Source organism: Populus euphratica, unplaced genomic scaffold (assembly GCF_000495115.2).
Source record: "Populus euphratica unplaced genomic scaffold, PopEup_1.0 scaffold86.1, whole genome shotgun sequence".
Classification (NCBI taxonomy): Eukaryota; Viridiplantae; Streptophyta; class Magnoliopsida; order Malpighiales; family Salicaceae; genus Populus; species Populus euphratica.
In genome coordinates this window covers 459,224-479,856 of record NW_011499880.1, presented here as the reverse complement: position 1 = coordinate 479,856, position 20,633 = coordinate 459,224, and the positions used below count along the sequence as shown (strand labels likewise).

At 33.2% G+C, this 20,633-nt stretch overlaps 2 protein-coding genes across 2 annotated transcripts; both read left to right on the top strand.

Annotated features, from left to right (window-relative positions):
- The first annotated feature begins 7,218 nt into the window (after positions 1-7,218).
- LOC105129177 (ABC transporter G family member 9-like) lies at positions 7,219-10,925 on the top strand. Its single transcript, XM_011031135.1, has 4 exons — positions 7,219-7,660; positions 7,839-8,628; positions 9,809-10,122; positions 10,233-10,925. The coding sequence occupies exons 1-4, from the start codon at positions 7,565-7,567 to the stop codon at positions 10,890-10,892; spliced, it is 1,860 nt and encodes a 619-aa protein (XP_011029437.1). The 5' UTR covers positions 7,219-7,564; the 3' UTR covers positions 10,893-10,925.
- Positions 10,926-16,053: 5,128 nt separating this feature from the next.
- LOC105129176 (NAC domain-containing protein 72) lies at positions 16,054-17,966 on the top strand. The gene is made up of 3 exons (XM_011031134.1): positions 16,054-16,331; positions 16,463-16,731; positions 16,996-17,966. The coding sequence occupies exons 1-3, from the start codon at positions 16,151-16,153 to the stop codon at positions 17,572-17,574; spliced, it is 1,029 nt and encodes a 342-aa protein (XP_011029436.1). The 5' UTR covers positions 16,054-16,150; the 3' UTR covers positions 17,575-17,966.
- The last annotated feature ends 2,667 nt before the right edge of the window (positions 17,967-20,633 follow it).

Here is a 20,633-nt window from a genome sequence, read left to right as displayed (position 1 = left end):
TTGTTGTTTATAATTTGTATAATTAACCTCCCTATGGTTCAACCCCGGTCTTGTCGGGTTATTTATTACTTTGACACTCCTACACTTGGGAGAAGACATCAATCTTTTAGTCGTGTCAAGAGCCATCAAAGCTTACTATCAAAGACTCAAACTTTTGAGAAAAGAAAAACTTCATAAAGAAAAGGGGACCTATATTTCTTAGGTAAGTACACATGTATATTAATCATGACGTATTATTTTCATCCCTAATAGATCAATGTCTCACTGTCATCTTTTTTTGAGCGGCTTGTTGAGCCCTCAACCATCTCAGCTAATGCACTTTATAGCTCTACATTTTTCCCTTTGAGTGTGCTTTTGAGCCCTCTACCATCTTAGGTTTTGTGCTTTACAACCTACATTTGAGTGCGCTTTAGAGCCTTCAACCACTTTAGATAGTGTGCTTTCTAGCCCTATCTATCTCTTTTCAAGTGCGCCTTTGAGTCTTCACCTTTTGGGTAGTGTGTTTTCTAACCCTACCTCTAACCACTTTAGAAAATGTGTTTTCTAGCCCTATCTATCTCTTTCTAGTGCGTCTTTGAGCCCTCATCTCCCTTAGGTAATGCGTTTTCTAACCTTATCTCTTTTTAAGTGCGCATCTGAGCCCTCAACCACCTTAGATAGTGCGTTTTCTAACCTTACCTCCTTTTGAGTGTGTCTTCGAGGCCTCACCTTTTGGGTAATGTGTTTTTTAACCCTACCCCTTTTCGAGTGTGCTTTTGAGTCCTCACCCTTTGGGTATTGCATTTTCTAACCCTACCTCCTTTCGAGTGCGCCTTTGAGCCCTCACCTCTTAGGTAGTGTGTTTTCTAACCCTACCTCCTTTTGAGTGAGCCTTCGAGCCCTCACCCTATGGGCAATGTGTTTTCTAACTATGTCTTTTTTTGAGTTCACCTTAGATCCCTCGACCACCTTAGGTAATGCATTTTCTAACCCTATCTCTTTTCTAGCGCCCCTTTGAGCCCTCACCTCTTATGTAGTGCGTTTTCTAACCCTACCTCCTATCAAGAATGTTTTTTAGCCTTCGTTCCCTTTCGAGTTCTATCTCTTTTTGAACGCTCCGTTGAGCTTCCATTGCTTGAATAGTGCACCTTCGAGTCCTATCATGTTGTCTCTTCAAGACATTTCATTGTTTTCACCTGGGCAGGTCACCCATCACAATCAGACCTCTTTGAAAACATGCATTCCCAACAATGAGGTAAGTAGTGTCATTAAATTTTGTTATTCTAAAGCATGTGAGGGTCATTTCTCATAAAAAAACAACTGCAAAAATCTTACAATGTGAATTTTATTGGCCCACCATGTTAAAAAACACATATGTGTTCTGCAAAGCTTGTAAAAAATGTCAAAAGTCAGGATTTATTTCAAAACATAAAGAGTCTTTAGATAATCTTCTATTGAAGTTTGAGATAATCCCAGTGACAATGTGCATTGTACATTTCATAACTTATGACCTTATTTTCATAAAGAAGATGTTTGGCATAGTCTTAGAAATTTGACTTAAAAAGACCATGTTTGCCAGTTTTTAAGAAAATTAGATTGGAAGCTTATCGTCGACCCATAAAGAACATCGAAGTCATTCGTAGATGTAAAACCAAGGAAAGATGTGAGCCACAATCATAACCACCTATAAATACACATGTTTTTTTTTTTTCAGTTTTTCATTTATAAAATCTTCTCTTCCTTCCCTTTATTTCTGCTTGACCCATACATTTAATAAATAAAGAAGTGTGTAGAAATGGTAGGTTTCTTAAATCATCACATAAGAAATATTTGTGTTTTTGGTGGATTTAGTCCTGGGAATGAAATAAAGTTTTTAAAATTAACAAATCATCTTGGTCAGTTACTTGTTAAGAGAAAGATTCATTTAGTGTTTGAGGGAGACAGTCTTGGGTTAATGGGGGCTATGTCAATAGCTATATTTTTAGGAGGTAATCAAGTTTTGGAGGTCATCCCCAAAGCTTTAGCAAAAAAGAACATAATTGGAAAAATAATTAGAGAGGAACTACAAGTCTCTATAATGTCTGATCAAATGAATGCAATGTTTAAATATGTTGATGCTTTTATTGCCTTACTAGGTGGTCTGGTCGCATTGGAAGAGATCTTTCATACTGTATTGTTTTGTTGTCTGATAAAGTCTAAAGTCTTGTTCTGGTATCTAATTATCGATCTGTTTATGATTTAAGAAAAACCATTTTTTGTAATGAGGTTCTTATCGTAATAGGGTAAAACCAAACTGTTTTAGCGTAAAAACATTTAATATCCAGAATACGTATTATGTGTAATGTCATACCCTGGATATTAAAAGACAAATAAAATAATTTTTTTTTTGTTTTTGAAATTGATAAAACCAAACTGTTTTAGCGTAAAAAAATTTAATAACCAGAATACGTATTATGTATAATGTCATACCCTCGATATTAAAAGACAAATAAAATATTTTTTTTTTGTTTTTGAAATTTTAGCCAATGTTCTTTTGACTTTAATAAATTGGTTATTTAAGCCAAAATATATGCTAAAACATTATTTTTTGGTGTATGAAAAACGCAATATGATTTTTTAGCTTTGAGACACTTGGCCATATGCACAAAAATATTTTTTTAATTTTTTTTAAGTTGATGAAAATCAAGTATTTTAATACTGGATTGTTATAATTTTACGACATAAAATACAAACCGATATTAAATAAAATAGCTTAAAACAAAATAAGTGGAAATTATAAAATGTTAAAAATATATATATTTTTTGCTGGTCCGGACCTAGCCCACCATTGTTAGGTTGGACTGGACTCGGCCTAAGATCCATAGGCTGGGCTAAGTCGAGCCTATATCAGCTGGTTATTGTGTACGAGCACAGTAACCAGCTTTGCCTCGGTTGCAGAGATGAGCATTGTGCACATCTGGTATGGTGAGGAAGAAATAAAAGCAAAAGAAAAAAGGGTGAAGGGTTTACCTGGAGAAGCCTCAGTTTTCAGTGAAGGCTAGTGGTGGCGGTGGTTCTAGGCGGTGGTCCGTCTTCTTTCCTTCTCTGTGTTCTGCTCTGTTTTTTCTTTTTTTTTTCTTTTTCCTTTTTTATGCTCTCTCTCATCTCTCTTTTTTCGGCCTTCTATTTCCCTATTTTTATAAGCAAAAAATAGGGGAGAGAGATGGGCCGGTGCAGTGTGCTGCTGCCCTTCCACCACCCCTCTAACATGTGGAAGGTGTTTTTGGGCAAGTAGGGTTAGTCAACGTCTTTTTGAGAGGGAGTTGATGTCTTTTTAAAGAGAGAGATGACGGTGACAGAGGAAGAAAAATCTTTTTCTTCCCCTACTTCATGCATCCAAAGGAAGAAGAAGGCCGACAGTACCGTTCAAAACACCACTCTTTGGGTCTTTTTTTTAAATAGTGCATGAAACGATGCGGTTTTGGGCAAATACGTTGTTTCATTTAAATAAAAACAATGTCAAACTTATATCAAAGTATAAATAAGTCCTTAATTTTTTATTTATTCAATAGAGTCCTCAATTATAAATTTTGATTTTCAAAATCCATTCAATTGCATCACTGCCAAATTCAATTGCCATCCCTAAAGTTGGCTGCGTTTTTCAAATTCATCTTTGGACTCGAATTAGTGTAATTTAACCCTTAATTGAGCAATAAATTTCTTATTTCTTCAATTGGACTCCTGATTCGGTTTTAATTACAACCCCTATATTTACGTGTCTTTTTCAGTTTGGTCCTTAGTTTCAAATTTCTTCCATTAAGTTCAGAATTGGCTATTAAACTTTAATATTTATGCAATTAAGCTCTTAATTTGTTCAAATTAACTCTTAAAAATTATAATTTGACCCAAGAACTTTAATTTCTTCCAATTAAAACCCAAATTGACTTCAAAATCAATTTTTCTTGCAATCAAACCGTTCATAAATTCAATTAAGCCTTCAATAAAATTTAATTGAGTCCATAAATATCTGATCTTGAACTTTTCCTTCTTAAATTGAATTTTTTTTGTTAATAGAGCTCTAATAAGTCCACAAAATACTATCAAATTTTAATCTTTGTAATTTTAAACCTCCTTAACCATTTTTAACCATTTTCAAGGCATTCTGACATTCTCTTTTCACTGTTATTTTTTATATATATATTTTTGTATTTATTTATTTTTCTTTTCTTTTTAATTTTTTTCTTTTTATACAGGAACCCAAAAATGGGTTGTGAGAGTTACCCCTCCTTTTACAATGCTTACGATTGAAAGCTCATATGAGGTTTTAGAGAATAAGCTTTGTAAAGAAGAAAAAGAAAACGATCACATTATCATGTGCAACCTACCTCTTTTGATGAAAATTGGTTTCTTTTAATGGGTGGCCAATCTACACATTAACGTTTATGCTCGTCTATTTTCATGGACAAGCTGCCCACACATACTCAAAGTGATTTATTTTTAAGGACTACCAGCCCACACACTCACGCTTATCCTGGTTTATGTTCATGGATGACCTGCCTAAACACTCAAAGTGATCTATTTTTAAGGGTAACCAACCCACACACTCAAAATGGTCTATTTTTAGAGGTAACCATCCCACACACTCACACTTATCCTAGTTTATTTTCATGGGCGACCTATCCAAGTAGAAAAAGAAAAAAGAAAAAGAAAGAGTTGTCTCATTGTAATAGGTAACCTAACACCTAACTATAGTAAGGAAATTGATTACACCCTTAGGGTGCCTAGGTTGCCTATAATTTATATATTAAAAAATCATCTAAGTTATTCTTGCTAAATTATTATTGAAATTTAATTTTCAACATAAGCTATTTCGCATAGAACATTAACATTGGTTACATAAATTATGGATGAATAAGAAATTAAACTCAAAACTTTCTAGAAACTTATATCCCACAAGGAAAAACCCTTTCCTAGTTGTTTATTTAATGGGAATCTGGAAAGTTAGGATTGAATTCAAATGACACCCAAGTATTTAAAACGGAGAGAATCTAAGCAAAATAGGCTTTTAATTTAAACCCATGTATACATGTCGTTTGACTTGAGCTCGAGTTTTAAACTAAGTTTGAGCCTGAGATTAGATATATTTTAAATAATCTTTTGAACTATAAAAAATTATTTTTTCCAACCTAACTTTGTGCTTAGTTCTAATCCATAGAGAATAATTTTTTCAACTTATTATCTTATCTAGCTCATGAAATAAATTTGATTATCTTCTTTAGTTTTTATGTAGAACTGACTCTTCATTACTTAGATAGTTTTTGTAGCTCTTTAAAACAAAACAAGAAATATCATGTTTAATTCTTGTTTCATGGAGAATAATCAAATCTATTAATAAAGGGAATTTCATCAGTTTTAGTTCCTAACATTCTTTATAAAAGGTATTAGAGGTAGAATTGTCTTTTTATTTTTTAAATCTTTTTATTTTTTAAACTTAGTAGAATGACTCATTTAACCTTAAAGGTATATTTTTTTAGAGCTAGCATAATAGGCATTTTAGTCATTTTTATTTTTTTATTGTAAAATGACTCTTACTCTTAAAATTAAAAATTTTAAAGCTTATGTACTGGGGCTTTGTTTTCTTTACAACTTGGTTCATTTTTTATTATGAAGTTGATTGAGTAATTAAGTCCTTTAATAAATATAAAATAATAATTTAACCAAAAAGTTATTATGCATGGGTTGCACTCGTTAGGCATATGGTGCCTCCCTACAGCCAAAAACTCCTTTCCATCGTATCATTGAAATCCTTATGGTGTTCTCTCCTGGTTTAAGCTGCATATAGCAATGCAGGTGGCATAATTTGGTGTTGGTGATGTTTTTTTTTTCTTTTCTTTTTTCTCCTTCCTTCCATTAAAATTCATATTAGCTATTTAAAATTTTATAGTTATCCTCTTGGTTATTAGTATTTTAACTTCAATCCTTATTCTTTTAATTTTTAATTTGTTTTTGGATATTTTATAAAAATTTTATTTGTTTTTATTTTCATCATTTAATTTCAAGTTGTTGTATATTTGTTTTCAATTTGGTCCTTATTTTTTTTTATCTTGATCCTTTTGTATAATTTTTATTTGTTTTTGATTTCATCTTTCAATCCTAATTTGTGATATTGTTTTTTTTTTTTAAGTTTGTTCTTATTCTTTTTGTTTCTAATTTTTCTTTCCTTTTTCTTTGTAAAATATTTATTTGTTTTTAATTTTGTTCTTCAATCCAAATTTATGATTTATTTTTTTTAATTTGGTTCCTAATCTTTTGATTTTTTTTGTCATTTTGTTAAATTGATTTTTATTTTCAATTTCATCATTCAATAAAAAAAAATATTATTGTCCTCTAATTTATTTTTTATCCTTATTCTTTTAATTGCTATTTTTTATTTATTTTGGATGCTTTTGTATAATTAATTTTTTTATTTTATCCTTCAATGTTTGATTTTTTTTTCTTTTCTATTTATGTAAAAATGGTATGGGTATCTTGATATGATATAAGAATCATACAAAAAAGAAATGACCATGAATAAATTAGAATTAGATACAAACATATAACCAAGAAAAATGAGTTTTGATCTGTTTAACATTTGTTGTGGTAAAAAGTACGAAAAAACAAGAATTGATATCAAAGTTGTAAACTTGTGATGGATTTTCTTGTTGATTAATAAAATGAGTGAATTAGAAATTGGGTTTGCAAAATTAGAGGTGGAGATACAATTGGAAATTTTCATCTAGTTTGCTTTTTTGTTAGGTTTTTGATCAAGTCCAATTAAAATAACATGATAATTTGACTAGTTACATATTGAGTTCACTAAAATTTCTTCAAAAGGACATTACAAGAAACACAAGTTTGAGGGTAGAATCAATAGATATTTTCTTACAGGGATAAAATTCTTGAAAAGAAAAAACTCTTATGAAGGTGAGATCCCATAGCTTCTCGACGGAGTTGAATGGCATTCTATAACCTCTATTAGTAGAAGGAAAAGAAAAAAACCAAGAAGAAGAAAAGCAAAGGAAAAGGAAGAAAAGCTAAGGAAGCACCAAATGCAAGAACTCTTATTAAGGCATAGCTTCTCAACTGAGGTGAGTGGCCTTCTATAACCTCCATTAGAAATAATAATAAAAAAGTAAAAAGGTCCACCAGTTGAGTGGCTGAGCCAAATACTAAGGTATCGGAGTATAATTATTTATCAAACTGCTAAAAATTATGGTAATTAAACTAAAACCAAAGTATATAGAGCCGTGAATAGCTCAACAAGTTAACAGTCCTCTTGAAAAGCCAAGTATCTCTCCCTTTGTTTGATCAGATAGCCCTACTGATCTCTCTATTTCTCATTTATCTCGCATGAACCCTATTCTAGCCTCCTCCTCTCTCTTCTCTCCTTTCTCCGCTCCCAACTTTTGTGTTACATACAATACGTGCTTCTACATATACATTGACAGAAAGAAAAGAGGATCTCGGCTCGCTGTCATTTGTTTTAAGAATATATATTGAAAGAGAGGGCTTTTTTTTTATTATTATTCTTTTGTTAGGGGAGTTAGAGATTGATCGAGGGACCAGCATGGAACAAGAGATGGCTGACATAGAGGCACTAAATGAGGAAGAATCAGGAGTGTCAACCATCTTCAAGAAAGCAACTAGGGCTGTTTCTTTGAGGGTACTGATGAATGAGAATTTAAGAATTCTCTCTTTCCATCAATTTTTGTGTCTTTTTTCTTTTGATATAAATGGTTTGATTATTAAATGACGGTTTCTTTGCATGTTTTCTTCTTCTACTTTTTTTTAATCCATGTCTTGCGTTATTAAGGCAGTCTTGGTTTTGATTAAACGTACAGTTTGAGGATGTGGTCTACAAGGTCAGACTTGCGAAAGCAGGTTTTTGTGGAAAGATTGTCAAAGCAGAAGAAAAGGTTATCTTAAAGGGAATCACAGGCAAGGTTTTACCTGGTGAAATGCTAGCCATGTTCGGTCCATCAGGCAGTGGGAAAACAACTCTCTTAACCGCATTAGGAGGCAAGCTTGGAGGACTACTTGATGGGAACATAAGCTATAATGGCAAGAACTTCTCCAACTCAATGAAAAGGAACATGGGATTTGTTACTCAGGATGATGTTCTTTACCCTCATTTAACAGTGACAGAAACTTTGGTTTTCACTGCCCTTCTTAGGTTAGAAAATACTTTTAGTAAAGAAGAAAAGATCATGCATGCAGAATCTGTGATTACTCAACTAGGTTTAACCAAGTGCAAGAATAGCATCATTGGGGGGCCATTTATGAGAGGAGTTTCTGGGGGTGAGAGAAAGAGGGTTAGTATAGGACAAGAGATGCTCATAAACCCTAGCCTTCTTTTCTTGGATGAGCCAACATCAGGTCTTGATTCTACAACAGCTCAAAGAATTGTGTCCAATTTGTGGGAGCTGGCAAAAGGAGGAAGAACAATTGTAATGACCATCCATCAACCTTCAAGCAGGTTATTTTACATGTTTGACAAGGTTTTGCTGTTATCAGAAGGCAGCCCACTGTACTTTGGGGAGGGATCACAAGTTATGGATTACTTTTCCAGCAATGGATATGCTCCAGCAGTTCCCATGAATCCTGCTGATTTCCTTTTGGACCTTGCAAATGGTATGTGAAATTATACTAATCTCTATCTTAATCTATTTAAAACACAGTGCTTGTGGTGTATATCATATATGTACTATATAGAGGAATTTTACTAATATCGTTAGCTAGTAGTGATTTTTTTTTTTTATTTCTATGTTTCTTGAAAATGTTTCGTGTGCTTTGTTAGTGGTTGTTAATTATAGTGCTTTGCGTCTAAAATACTTAAATAGTTGATTGTGTGTAGCTTTAAGCTTTAGCTGATTTAATTTCTGGTACGTATTTCAGTTTCCAGATAAACAATTACCTGTACTTGGTTTAGCTGATAAAGTTTCTAATTAGCAATGTGATTAAGCCAATTTCATGCTCGCATTTTAGTATTCCACAAATAGATATATGGCACCCACTTTGTTCCATTTTAAAATCAGACTGTCGATATCCTTAAAGGACAGGAAACAATGACTGCCTTGCGTGTTGAATGAACAGCATCCATTTTTGTTTTCTTTCCATTAATGGATAAGATGGCTTTTGACACTTGGCAGCATGTTTGATTAGAAAACGTTATGCAGTGTTGAGATTTGGAGAAGTTACGGGTGGAACATTAAAGCCATGTCGAAACTCGTTAAAAATATTGGAAATTGTCGAGCATACCTAGGAAATGTTTCCAAATCCATGCACTTCAAGTAGAATTAATGTTCTCTCTAAGTTCGTAATTAGTTAGTTGGTATCTGATTAAGTGTTTACGCTGGACTTGGAATTAACTCACTTTCTACAAGTTTCCTATGCGGTTTCCAATTTCCTGCGTTCACAGATTTCTATATAGTAGACTATCTTGGTTGCTTTGTTGTATATTGTGGCTTGAATCCCTCGTGTCATTCATGCACATCTCCCGTTTCCCCAGGAGCTGCCCCCGAAAGCATTGAGTGAGTCCACACTATATAGGTTAATTAAGGACCTAATACATATAATAACTAAACAATATTATATAATTTCATTATTGTACAAGAGTTTTGGGAGGGCTATAATATAGGGATGCTTGGGTTGACAAATAGAGATTTGAAACAGAGGGCCGGAGAAGCTGCTTCTATTTAACGAATTTAATACGAATTCAAGGAATTTGGTATATTGCTCATGGGTTGAACTTGGGCATTAGTTATTTATTAAAAATGATCAGTGAGGACGCTGTATTCTTATGCTGTTGTAGGTGTATCATCAAATAGTGAGGATCCCGGATTAGTCAAGCAGAATCTAGTGTCAGCCTACAAGAGCAATCTTGCAAACAAGTTGAAGTCAGAGGTTCAAGACATTGATGGTCAGCCTCAAGATGGATTAAATGATCAGAAAGTTGCACGGTGGGCAACAACTTGGTGGCAACAGTTTTCTGTATTGTTGAGAAGAGGAGTGAAAGAAAGGAAGCATGACTCCTTCTCTGGCCTCAAGATTGCTCAGGTCCTGGTGGTTGCTTTCCTTTCAGGTCTTCTGTGGTGGCAATCTGATGTATCCCATCTACAAGATCAGGTAACATTTTGCGACAATCTAACACTTCCTGAGAGCAGGTTCGTCAACAGGGAGTTAGTTGTGACCTATTTCGGTATAATAACGATATGCATCCGAAAATGCAAATGCAGATGGGGCTCCTCTTCTTTTACTCAGGATTCTGGGGCTTCTTCCCTTTATTCGAAGCAATTTTCACCTTCCCCCAAGAACGTAGTATGCTCGAAAAGGAACGATCTTCCGGCATGTATCGGCTGTCATCATACTTCATGTCAAGGATTGTCAGTGACCTCCCAATGGAGCTAGTCCTTCCTACCATTTTTGTAAGTATAACATACTGGATGGCAGGTCTTAAAGGCACACCACGAAACTTCTTGCATACTTTGTTCGTTCTCTTGTATTCTGTGGTGGTATCAGGAGGTCTAGGACTAGCACTTGGTGCTCTGGTGTTGAACCAAAAATCTGCTACCATAATGGGATCAGTGATCATGCTGTCGTTCCTGCTCGCTGGCGGATACTATGTTACACACGTCCCTGCCTTCATTAGCTGGGTGAAGTACATCTCCATTAGCCAATACACATACAAGCTGTTGCTGGGGTCTCAATTCAAGCCCACAGACACTTATCCATGCGGTGGTGCTGGCGGAGTTTGTTTCATTGGAGATTACCCTGCAATCAAACAGGTGGGGCTTGATGGCCAAGTTCTTGGTGCGGTTGCATTAGGGATTATGCTTGTGGTTTATCGCCTGATCGCTTTCTTTGCTCTCATGAGGATTGGAGTAACTAAAAAGTAGAGTGAATTTTTTCTTTTTGGTCAGGTTTTGTGCCAGGACACTCTTATTCAAATAAATTGTTCTAATTTTCGAACATTAAAATTGTTTTTAATGATGATTGTAGCAGTAAATATTCTCTGTAAAATTCTCAGATAATATGCCTCTTATGTGGAGGGCATGTTGAGGTAGCCGAGCGCTACAAATCGAGGTTCCTAATTCACGCCCCAAATTTGTGAAAATCCAACAGGAATAATTATTTTTTTTTAAAAAAAAAGCTCAATGTATTGGGCTTTCAGAATAATATATGCCCACTCTGTAAAGTGGCTCTGTTATATTTATTAATTACGTAACGATTTCGTTGAGGCCCATCTGCCCAATAGTAAATCATTAACTTTGAGATGATGGATGGGCTTTGTTTTGAGTTTCGTAATGGATTCTCCTTTGAGTAATCAAATCTTGACGAGAGAGAGAGAGAGAGAGAGCAGTACATTGCCTCTACTTACAAATATTTTTATGGTTTTGGTGTTTTATTAGTTATTTCTTGAGTCTATCTTAAAATAGAAGAAGATGAAACTCATGATATAAAAAGAATAAGAATATTTTTATTTAGTATTCCTCTCTTAATTATATTTATTTTTTAAAAATATATTAGGAAATAATTAATAAAATGACACTGTTTACTTCACGAGCTTCATAAGATTTTTCAACTACTTGTAGAATTACAAAGTGTCTAGGGCAGAGGAAAATGCAAGGAAAGAAAGAGGGAGGAAGCAAAACAGAATTTTCTCTTATTAGAAAAGAATAGGAAAATGAAGGAGAATTTTCTTAAAAAGTGGATGGAAGAAGTAGGAAATTATAATCCATTCTTTTATGAGCATCTTCCTAAATTAATTTAACTAGTAATTTCAGCTTTCAGCAAATTCCCCTCTAAAATCATTCAAACATAAAGAAAATGTTTGTACATTCACCTCCATGCTCCCAACTCCCTTCCCCTCTCTTAATCTTCTCATGTACAACGTTAATTCTGACCTAGGAATGTAAGATGCATTAAAATCACTTGAAATATAATATGAATAGGTGGGGGGGCGGGGGGGAAGGGAAGCTGCCTGTCTGTGGCAATGCAATGGCTTACGAACATGCAGGAGACAATAACTTCCTAATTTGCGGCTTGTCTAGTCTTGCTTTGAGGCTGTTTACCATCTACCAAAATGGGATGTTTCAAAAAGGTTGAAATTTAAGATTTGAGGCATCAATAACGTGGTTGAAATTTGGTATCCAACACTTAGAACATCGTATCATTCTATCGACTGTTGTGAATCCACACTGAAGCTACCTGGAAACTTGAAGTTAACTCACAATGGGCCATTTTGACATCACACAACGGGGGCTTCCGCCCGGCTTCCTCCGGCCACCCTAGGCCATATATGCTGGATTAAGATTTCCGAAGTTAGTTATGGGCTTGTTGGGATCGGAAAACAAAAATTACGATCTCAGATGTGTTCTTGAAAATTAGTTAGTTATGGGCTTGTTGGGATCAGAAAACAAAAGTTACGATCTCAGATGTGTTCTTGAAAATTGGATTCATTACATGGATGGAACTTAAAGAGTCATCCGGTTGCTAATTCTAGTACTTTCATCTTACAACGCCGCATGTTTTATAATAACTCTCAAGAGGAAGGATTTAAAGCACTATTTTAAAACTAGGACCACCCTGAGATCTAGCCGACTTGTGACCTAATCTATCTTGTTTGGGATGAAAGAAACAAAAAAAAAAAAAACAATTAACTAAAAGTTTAAAAACATGAGATGACGTGGTGATTTGAGTAAAACTTGGCTATTAATTTGTTAATATTTATTTATTAAAACAATAGGAGCTCACTATTAAAAGACTAAAGGACTATTGATGAGCAAGCCTACCCGTGCATGTAAGATTTTACAGAAATCTCAATTTAGTCTAAAACGCATGACTTCATTGACTATCAAGTCTTAAACTTTTTGATTTTATCAATTTTTATTAAAATATAATTATTGGGTCTTAAACTTTTTTATTTTATCAATTTTTATTAAAATATAATTGATATTAGACAATACCCTTCCCTTTCCTTGTTCATCTAATTTCAATTTAGTTCATAAACGAAAGTTTATAGTAAATTCCTCTTGGTATTGTTTTTTTTCCTTCCCTTTGTATCAATAACTTGCGGGAAAAAGATTACCATGATAATTTGGTACTAAGATTATTCTTTGGGACATATTCGAGTTTATTTAATTTGACGTTCAGATTTTGAACACCCTTATTGAGAACAAGTAAATTTCATAGAATTTCTTAGTTGCCACTAAAAATAAAATGATGGAAGTGTTCTAATATCAAAATAAAATTCATAAAATCCAAAAAATCTTGAACCTAACAATACGTCGAACACTAAATTGAGATCTCCCAAAAACTTTGAATATTCCATTTCCAAAGAAACACTGCGGGTTAAAGTTTGAAATTTTCATTTTGAAAGTATTGTAAGATTCAAGTAGTGAACAAGGTGAAGCTCGGAATGAACCTTCTCTTATGTTTGTACTCCAACATCCTATTGACCCTCCTAGCCATTAAAACAAAGCTACAAAATCAATTTTCCTCCCTTTGAACAATGTATTGCACTTGAAACTACGAGGAAATCAGCTTAATATAAGATTCTCTCGACGGCACTTAATTGAATTTTTAATTTATTTTGTTGGCCAACAAGTCTAATCTTGTGGGTATTGAAAAGCCAAGATTCAATATTGTTGTCGCTAATATGAGAAAAAGCTCAAATCAATCAACTTTCTACACTGAATGCAAATAGTTCGTGTATTTATTCATAAAACTTGTTTTTGGTTATGAAAAGTCACCCCCAGCTAGCTAGCCAGTCCTCGTTAATTCCCAATATGCAGGACTGTAAGTTCATGGAAGCATCGACCTAGCCTACAAGTCTAATCTTGTGGGTATTGAAAAGCCAATAGTCAATATTGTTGTCGCTAATATGAGAAAAAGCTCAAATCAATCAACTTTATTGCTAATACTTTCTTCACTGAATGCAAATGGTTCGTATATTTATTCATAAAACTTGTTTTTGGTTATGCAAAGTCACCCCCAGCTAGGTAGCCAGTCCTCGTTAATTCCCAATATGCAGGACTGTAAGTTCATGGAAGCATCGACCTAGCCTACAAGTCTAATCTTGTGGGTATTGAAAAGCCGAGATTCAATATTGTTGTCGCTAATATGAGAAAAAGCTCAAATCAATCAACTTTATTGCTAATACTTTCTTCACTGAATGCAAATGGTTCGTATATTTATTCATAAAACTTGTTTTTGGCTATGCAAAATCACCCCCGGCTAGCTAGCCAGCCCTCGTTAATTCCCAATATGCAGAAGGACTGTAAGTTCATGGAAGCATCGATCATGGACGACTTGAGCTTGCATCATCGGACTAAATCAACGCGTAGAACCTCAAAAACTGTCAGGAAACTTACATGCCAGCAAAAAAGTTAGGTGCCGAATCTCCATTGTCCATGGTAGCTGCAAGTCTTCATCGAAGCAGAACCATCCATGTGTGTACTGATCATAATGCCAAACTTGCCAACTCATCAAACTCACTACTTATCTTCACGTGTCCCATTAAAATATCTGTTCAAGCTACTATATCTGCCTTTTCTTTTTCTTTTTCTTTTTCTTTTTCTTGCTTGACAATAAATTAAACACTATCAAAGGTGGATTTAATATTGTATTAATTTGTCAAAGTTTAATTTTCACAAAAAAATAAAATAAAGTACCAAAGTGCCTCTAAATTTATGTTACCAAAATACCAAAGTGCCTCTAAATTTATGTTACCATTGCTCCTTTGACCCACCAAACAATTCTAAAATTCTCATTTTTTTAACATCCACTTTCCTTTCTTTATATTCTAAAATATAAATTATATTTTAAAAATTAATCTAATAATTTAAAATTTAAGATCAAAATAATTCTTTAATATATATTTTAATAACTAAATAATAATGAGTTTAAATTTTACCGTTCTTGTTTTCTCTTTAAATTAATAATCTAAAATAACACAAATATATATAAATTTCAGATTTAAAAAACTTTTAATTAAAAAAATAATACAAATTATATTTTAATTTTCGAACATATCAACTTTTAAACTATTTTTGAAATGATTTGGGATAATTCTTCCAAATTCCACGCCCATATAATTATAAAAGCACCTTAATCATGATAACAATCCAGCTCCTTTAATTTATATGCTTTTTCTCGAACTTTGACCTTCCCTCCATCAATCATGATCACCAATTTATTTATCTTTCCGTTTCGAATGACACGTGAGAGCACCAAAAAAAAAAAAAGAAGGTATCTTGCACGCCAGACCATGGAGGGTTTTGTGTAGAAGAAACCCTAATCTTACGCGTACCCTCTCAAATAAAAAATCAAAGTAAAAGCCCTCAACGGTAACGTGTCAAAATATAAGAGCCTCCACTTGTACCCTCTTTTTTCTTCTGTTATGTTTTTTTGCCCCTCTCTTCCACAATCTCCTCTCGTTTACATAAAACAAGAAAAGAAAAGGAAAAAGAAAAACAACCACATGCCTAACTTCACTCCACAAAACATCCACGTGTCGTCACTTGATAATTGGTGGGACACATTAAATCTTTTGTCGGGACATGCAAAATGTGCGTAATGTGATATTTATGCTGACACGTGTCTACTTTAGATATGACTGCCTTTTCTGTGACGGTTCACGCACCAGAGTTGGGATTTGGATTTTTAAATTGTATTTTAAATTATTTTTTTTATTAAAAAACAGATTTTTTGAAAGTATTTTAGGTGATTTTACTGTATTCATATAAAAAATAAAAAGAAATTTAAAAAATATTTTTTTTCTTAATTTAAATTGTATTTGTATTAAAAATAAAATGAAATTTAAAAAATATTATTATATTTTTTATTTAAAAATACGTTTGAAAATATTATGTCCAGCTGCCGCAAAACCAAACACGATGAAACTGTGGACATTAGCAAGCACTTGCACATGGATAGGGTCGGCAATTTGATGGAGAACGTGTCATGCTTTTAACGGTGATAAGAATAAAGTAGACCCCATCAACCCAGACAAGGACGACCGTACTTATCTCTATATAAATTACTCCAAGACCAACTAGTCATGAAAAAAAAGAGAGGAGAAAAACCCAGAAAATAATTATAAAATCGAAGCTCCAATTCTTCTCTCCAGCCAAACGAACAGTCGTGTGCAAAAATGGGAGTGCAAGAAACAGACCCTCTAGCCCAATTAAGCTTGCCACCGGGATTTCGGTTTCACCCGACTGATGAAGAGCTTTTGGTGCAATACTTGTGTAAGAAGGTTGCTGGTCACCATTTCTCCTTGCAAATCATTGGCGAAATTGATTTGTACAAGTTTGATCCGTGGTTCTTACCAGGTAGTTACAAGTAATCTTGCTCTATTATATTCTCTTAGTTATAATCATACTTAAAACACAATTACTTGTATGTATAGTATCAATAAATTTAGTGGGTTAATGTTCTTTGTTGTTGTTGTTGTTGTTAATAGGTAAGGCAATATTTGGTGAAAAAGAATGGTATTTTTTCAGTCCTAGAGACCGCAAGTACCCCAATGGATCCCGACCCAACAGGGTTGCCGGGTCTGGGTATTGGAAGGCCACCGGTACTGACAAAGTTATCACGACAGAGGAACGTAAAGTTGGCATCAAGAAAGCTTTGGTCTTTTACGTTGGCAAAGCCCCAAAAGGCACCAAAACTAATTGGATCATGCATGAATACCGCCTTCTTGAATCCTCTCGCAAAAGTGGAAGTACAAAGGTACCAACAAAAAATTTCTATCCACAGATTTTAATTTGTTTTGATACAATCCTTACGATTGATATTTATTTATTTATTTATTTTGGTTGCTTGATAATTCTATCCACAGATTTTAATTTGTTTGGATACAATCCTTACGGTTGATATTTATTTATTTATTTTGGTTGCTTGATATTTATTCGTTAAACAGCTGTGTGCTATATAAATGGTTTTTTCCCCTCAGTGTGTATGTTCTCTTAATTATTTGTTTCTTTGTTGTTGCAGTTGGATGAATGGGTATTGTGTCGGATTTACAAGAAGAATTCAAGTGCTGCACAGAAATCCATGTCAAGCGTTTCAAGCAAAGAATACAGTACTAATGGTTCATCTTCATCATCCTCTTCTCATTTGGAAGATGTCCTTGACTCATTGACAGAGATGGATGACCGGCTCTTTGCTTTGCCTCGAACGAGCTCACTCAAACCAATACAACACGGAGAGAAAATCAACTTAGCAAATCTGGGTTCAGGGAGCTTTGACTGGGCGACACTTGCTGGGCTCAACTCGTTGCCTGAACTCCTACAAACTCAGCCTGGTGCGAATTACTCGAATACCGATGTCAATGGTGTGCATGTCCCTTCAATGCCCCCACTCTGCCACGCGGATTCATCAACAGGGAGGACGGGGAACTCGGTTGAAGAGGAGGTTCAAAGTGGGGTTAGAACTCAGCTGCGAGATGGCAACTCGGGGGCTTTTCAACAAAACTCGGGCGTGATGACACCGAACTTCTCTTCTACCTTACTCGACCCATATGAGCTAAGGTATTCAACCCAACCGGGAAGTGGGTATGGGTTTAGGCAGTGAGAAATATTAGGCAGAACTAGGAGTGCGTTTCTGTAAATATTGGATTCTTTGGGGGTAGCTCTTGGATTCAGATACCAAAAGAGAGAAGATGGACGCCGCTTTATTAACAAGGCAAGTGAAGATAGCCTTGCTTTTTTGGGTTGCTGGTTAGAGGATTAGATTCCCATGTACACAAGCATTTGCTTATCAGTGACTGTTAGGGAAATTATAGGTCTCTGAATTTTCGTTTTGCGATATTGTTTTAGTGTTGCTGTGTGAAACAGCTTATGATATGGTACTGTATGGGACGGTGATAGGATATGTAACATAATTTTGTGTGATGCGATATATTGGCTTAGCTTGGCTCTCCATGTGAGCATGCTAATGGGATATCGATGGTTTTTTTCTCTTAGCAGTTTCATATTCTTTGGGCTGGAAAGCAAGCAAACCACGAGCACATCAGTGCAATGCCGGAAAATCACTCTTTTACACCGTCAGTTAGCTTGAATGGTGATGGTTTTCAGTCCCAATACACACACCTTTGCGCATTGCTAAAAAATTACTCTTTATTATGCTGTGAAAAATCACCCTCAAATTTATATCACTAGTAAATCCCTTTTTTAAAAGAAAAAAATAGTATCGGTGTCCGACACAATTTTAGTATATATCAATAATAATATAAATTTTAAATAGTTCTAAATTTATAATTTAATCTAATAATTTTTATAAAATAAATCCAAAACCTAATTAACAACACCTTATTAATTATTAATACTTAATAGTTGAAATGGCAATGCTATTACATTAAAATATTGACGTTGAATAACTATATTTTCTTAACCATTTTATATCAAAGAATCATATATGGAACAACTATGCCGCGGTTTGTCTGGTATCCTTCGTCATACCTGTTAAATAGTTTAAATTAAACAAAGAAAAATAAAAAAATAAAATTAGAATTTTATTGATATTATTTTATTCTGAAAAAATAATGTTAACGTAGAGGAAAAGATCATTTTTTTGAAAAAAGAAGAAGTTGAAATCTAATGGATACCGACAGTACTGATGAGAAAGCTACCTAATTTTTCTTTATTAAAAAATTAATGATTTTCATTTTATTTAGTATTTTCATTAAAGATTTTGTATTAGGTCACCATAATGTCGCGTCACTCATGATTTGAAGTAGTGATTCTGATATAACATCATGATGACTCTGTTGCCTTTAAGAATTTTCCATTTCAAAAGTGACGTGGCCTTTGATATTTTTCTATGCGGTGGAGGAATTCAAGATAAAACTTCTTCATTCTAATCCGAACATCATATCTAAAATTCAATCAAGCTATGATCGAGGATATCTGTCTACAAGCTGACTCAGCAAAAATAAAACACAAACACAACGTTCGTGGGTATTTATCCTAGGATCAAGGAAAATAATTAATCGGCAGCAGTGTCGAGCTTGCTGATCATCCTTGATGGGAAGCTGCGGCAATTATCTTAAACTAGTTCTCTGATTTGTGCTCTGTCCTTAGGTAGTAAATATATATATATATATATATATATATCAGGTATGCAGAAAACTTTAATATATTTGTTATAAAAAAATAAAATGTAAATTAAAAAATAAATGTACATGTGTAATTAAATAAATCAATAATAATATGTGTAAGTAAACAAAAAAAAATATTAACAATGAACAAAAGAGAAATAAATAAATTAAAAAATCAAAATGTTAAATCATACAAAATAAGATCTTTACTTAGTTGTGTTTCCTGAATTTATTTATTTAAATTAATAAAAAATAAACTCACACTAAAAAAACACTTGTGACGTAAAAAATAAACACAAATAAAATTGATTAAATAAACTCACACACTAAAAAAAATATTATGCAAGGATAAAATATCATAAATATTTTTATTTTGAAAATAAATTTCATTTGTATAAAACAAAAAAACAAATATAGATGAATTAAAATAATATTTTGAAAAATTAAACACAAACAAACATTTTTTTTTGAAAAAATAAAACTTATATTTAAAAAAGATATGCAAAACCCATAACATAGGTTATAAGACCAAGATAAACTCATAAAAAAATTTAAAGATAATCACAAAACTAATATTTAAAAAAATTATGCAAAATGATATGATAGTACAAAATTGAATCCTAACAAAACCAAATGTTGAAGGATAAGATCAAGAAAAAAATACAATCATACAAAAGGATCTAAAAAAATAACGGTGAAAAAAAAACAACTAGAAGAAAAACAAAATTTTTTAATTGGAGGGTTAAATTGAATTTAAATATAACTTGATCAAAAGGAAACATAAATAAAATAAATGATGGCCAAATTAGAAAAAATAAAACAACAAAAAATTTGATTAAATGATGAAATTGAAAGCAAAAAAATTTTTAACAAAAGGATCAAGAAAAAAAATAAAAATCAAAAGAATAAGGATTGAAATGAAAAAAAAATATATAAGAAATTGTAATTTAAGGACTAAACTAAAAAAATAAAAATTCTATAAAAGAAATAAGAACAAAATAAGAAATATAAAGAATAAGAACTAAAATTGAAAAACCAAGAACAAAGAAGACAATCATGCATTTTATTTAGTATAAAAGAGAAATGAAGGAAAACAAAACAACCACCAACAACAATCCAACCACCATACTTTGTCATACGACACACTATGTGAAAGAGGACTTGGTGGCGCTTCTAAAAAGATAGTGGAAGGTCAGGTTTAGCTATTGGGTGGCACTAAATATATTGCCTGAATAGTGCAGATGCCACTTATTTAATGGTGAGTGCTTAACACGCGCCAACAATTTTTTCTCATTAAAAACTTAAGAATTCAGAGTGAAAACACCAAAATGCCCCTATGACCTTAGTAATTACCCAAAAAACCAATGTGAAAGTAAAAAACACCCTCAAATGCAAACCTAATTATTTTTTTTTTGTCTTTTTTAAAGTCAAATACATATTTTAACTACATATAAAGAAAGGAAAAAATAGAAAAACCCTTGTCCAAGAACCTAATATTTTTTTTTTATCATAGAGTAAAGAAGTTGTTTAAAAG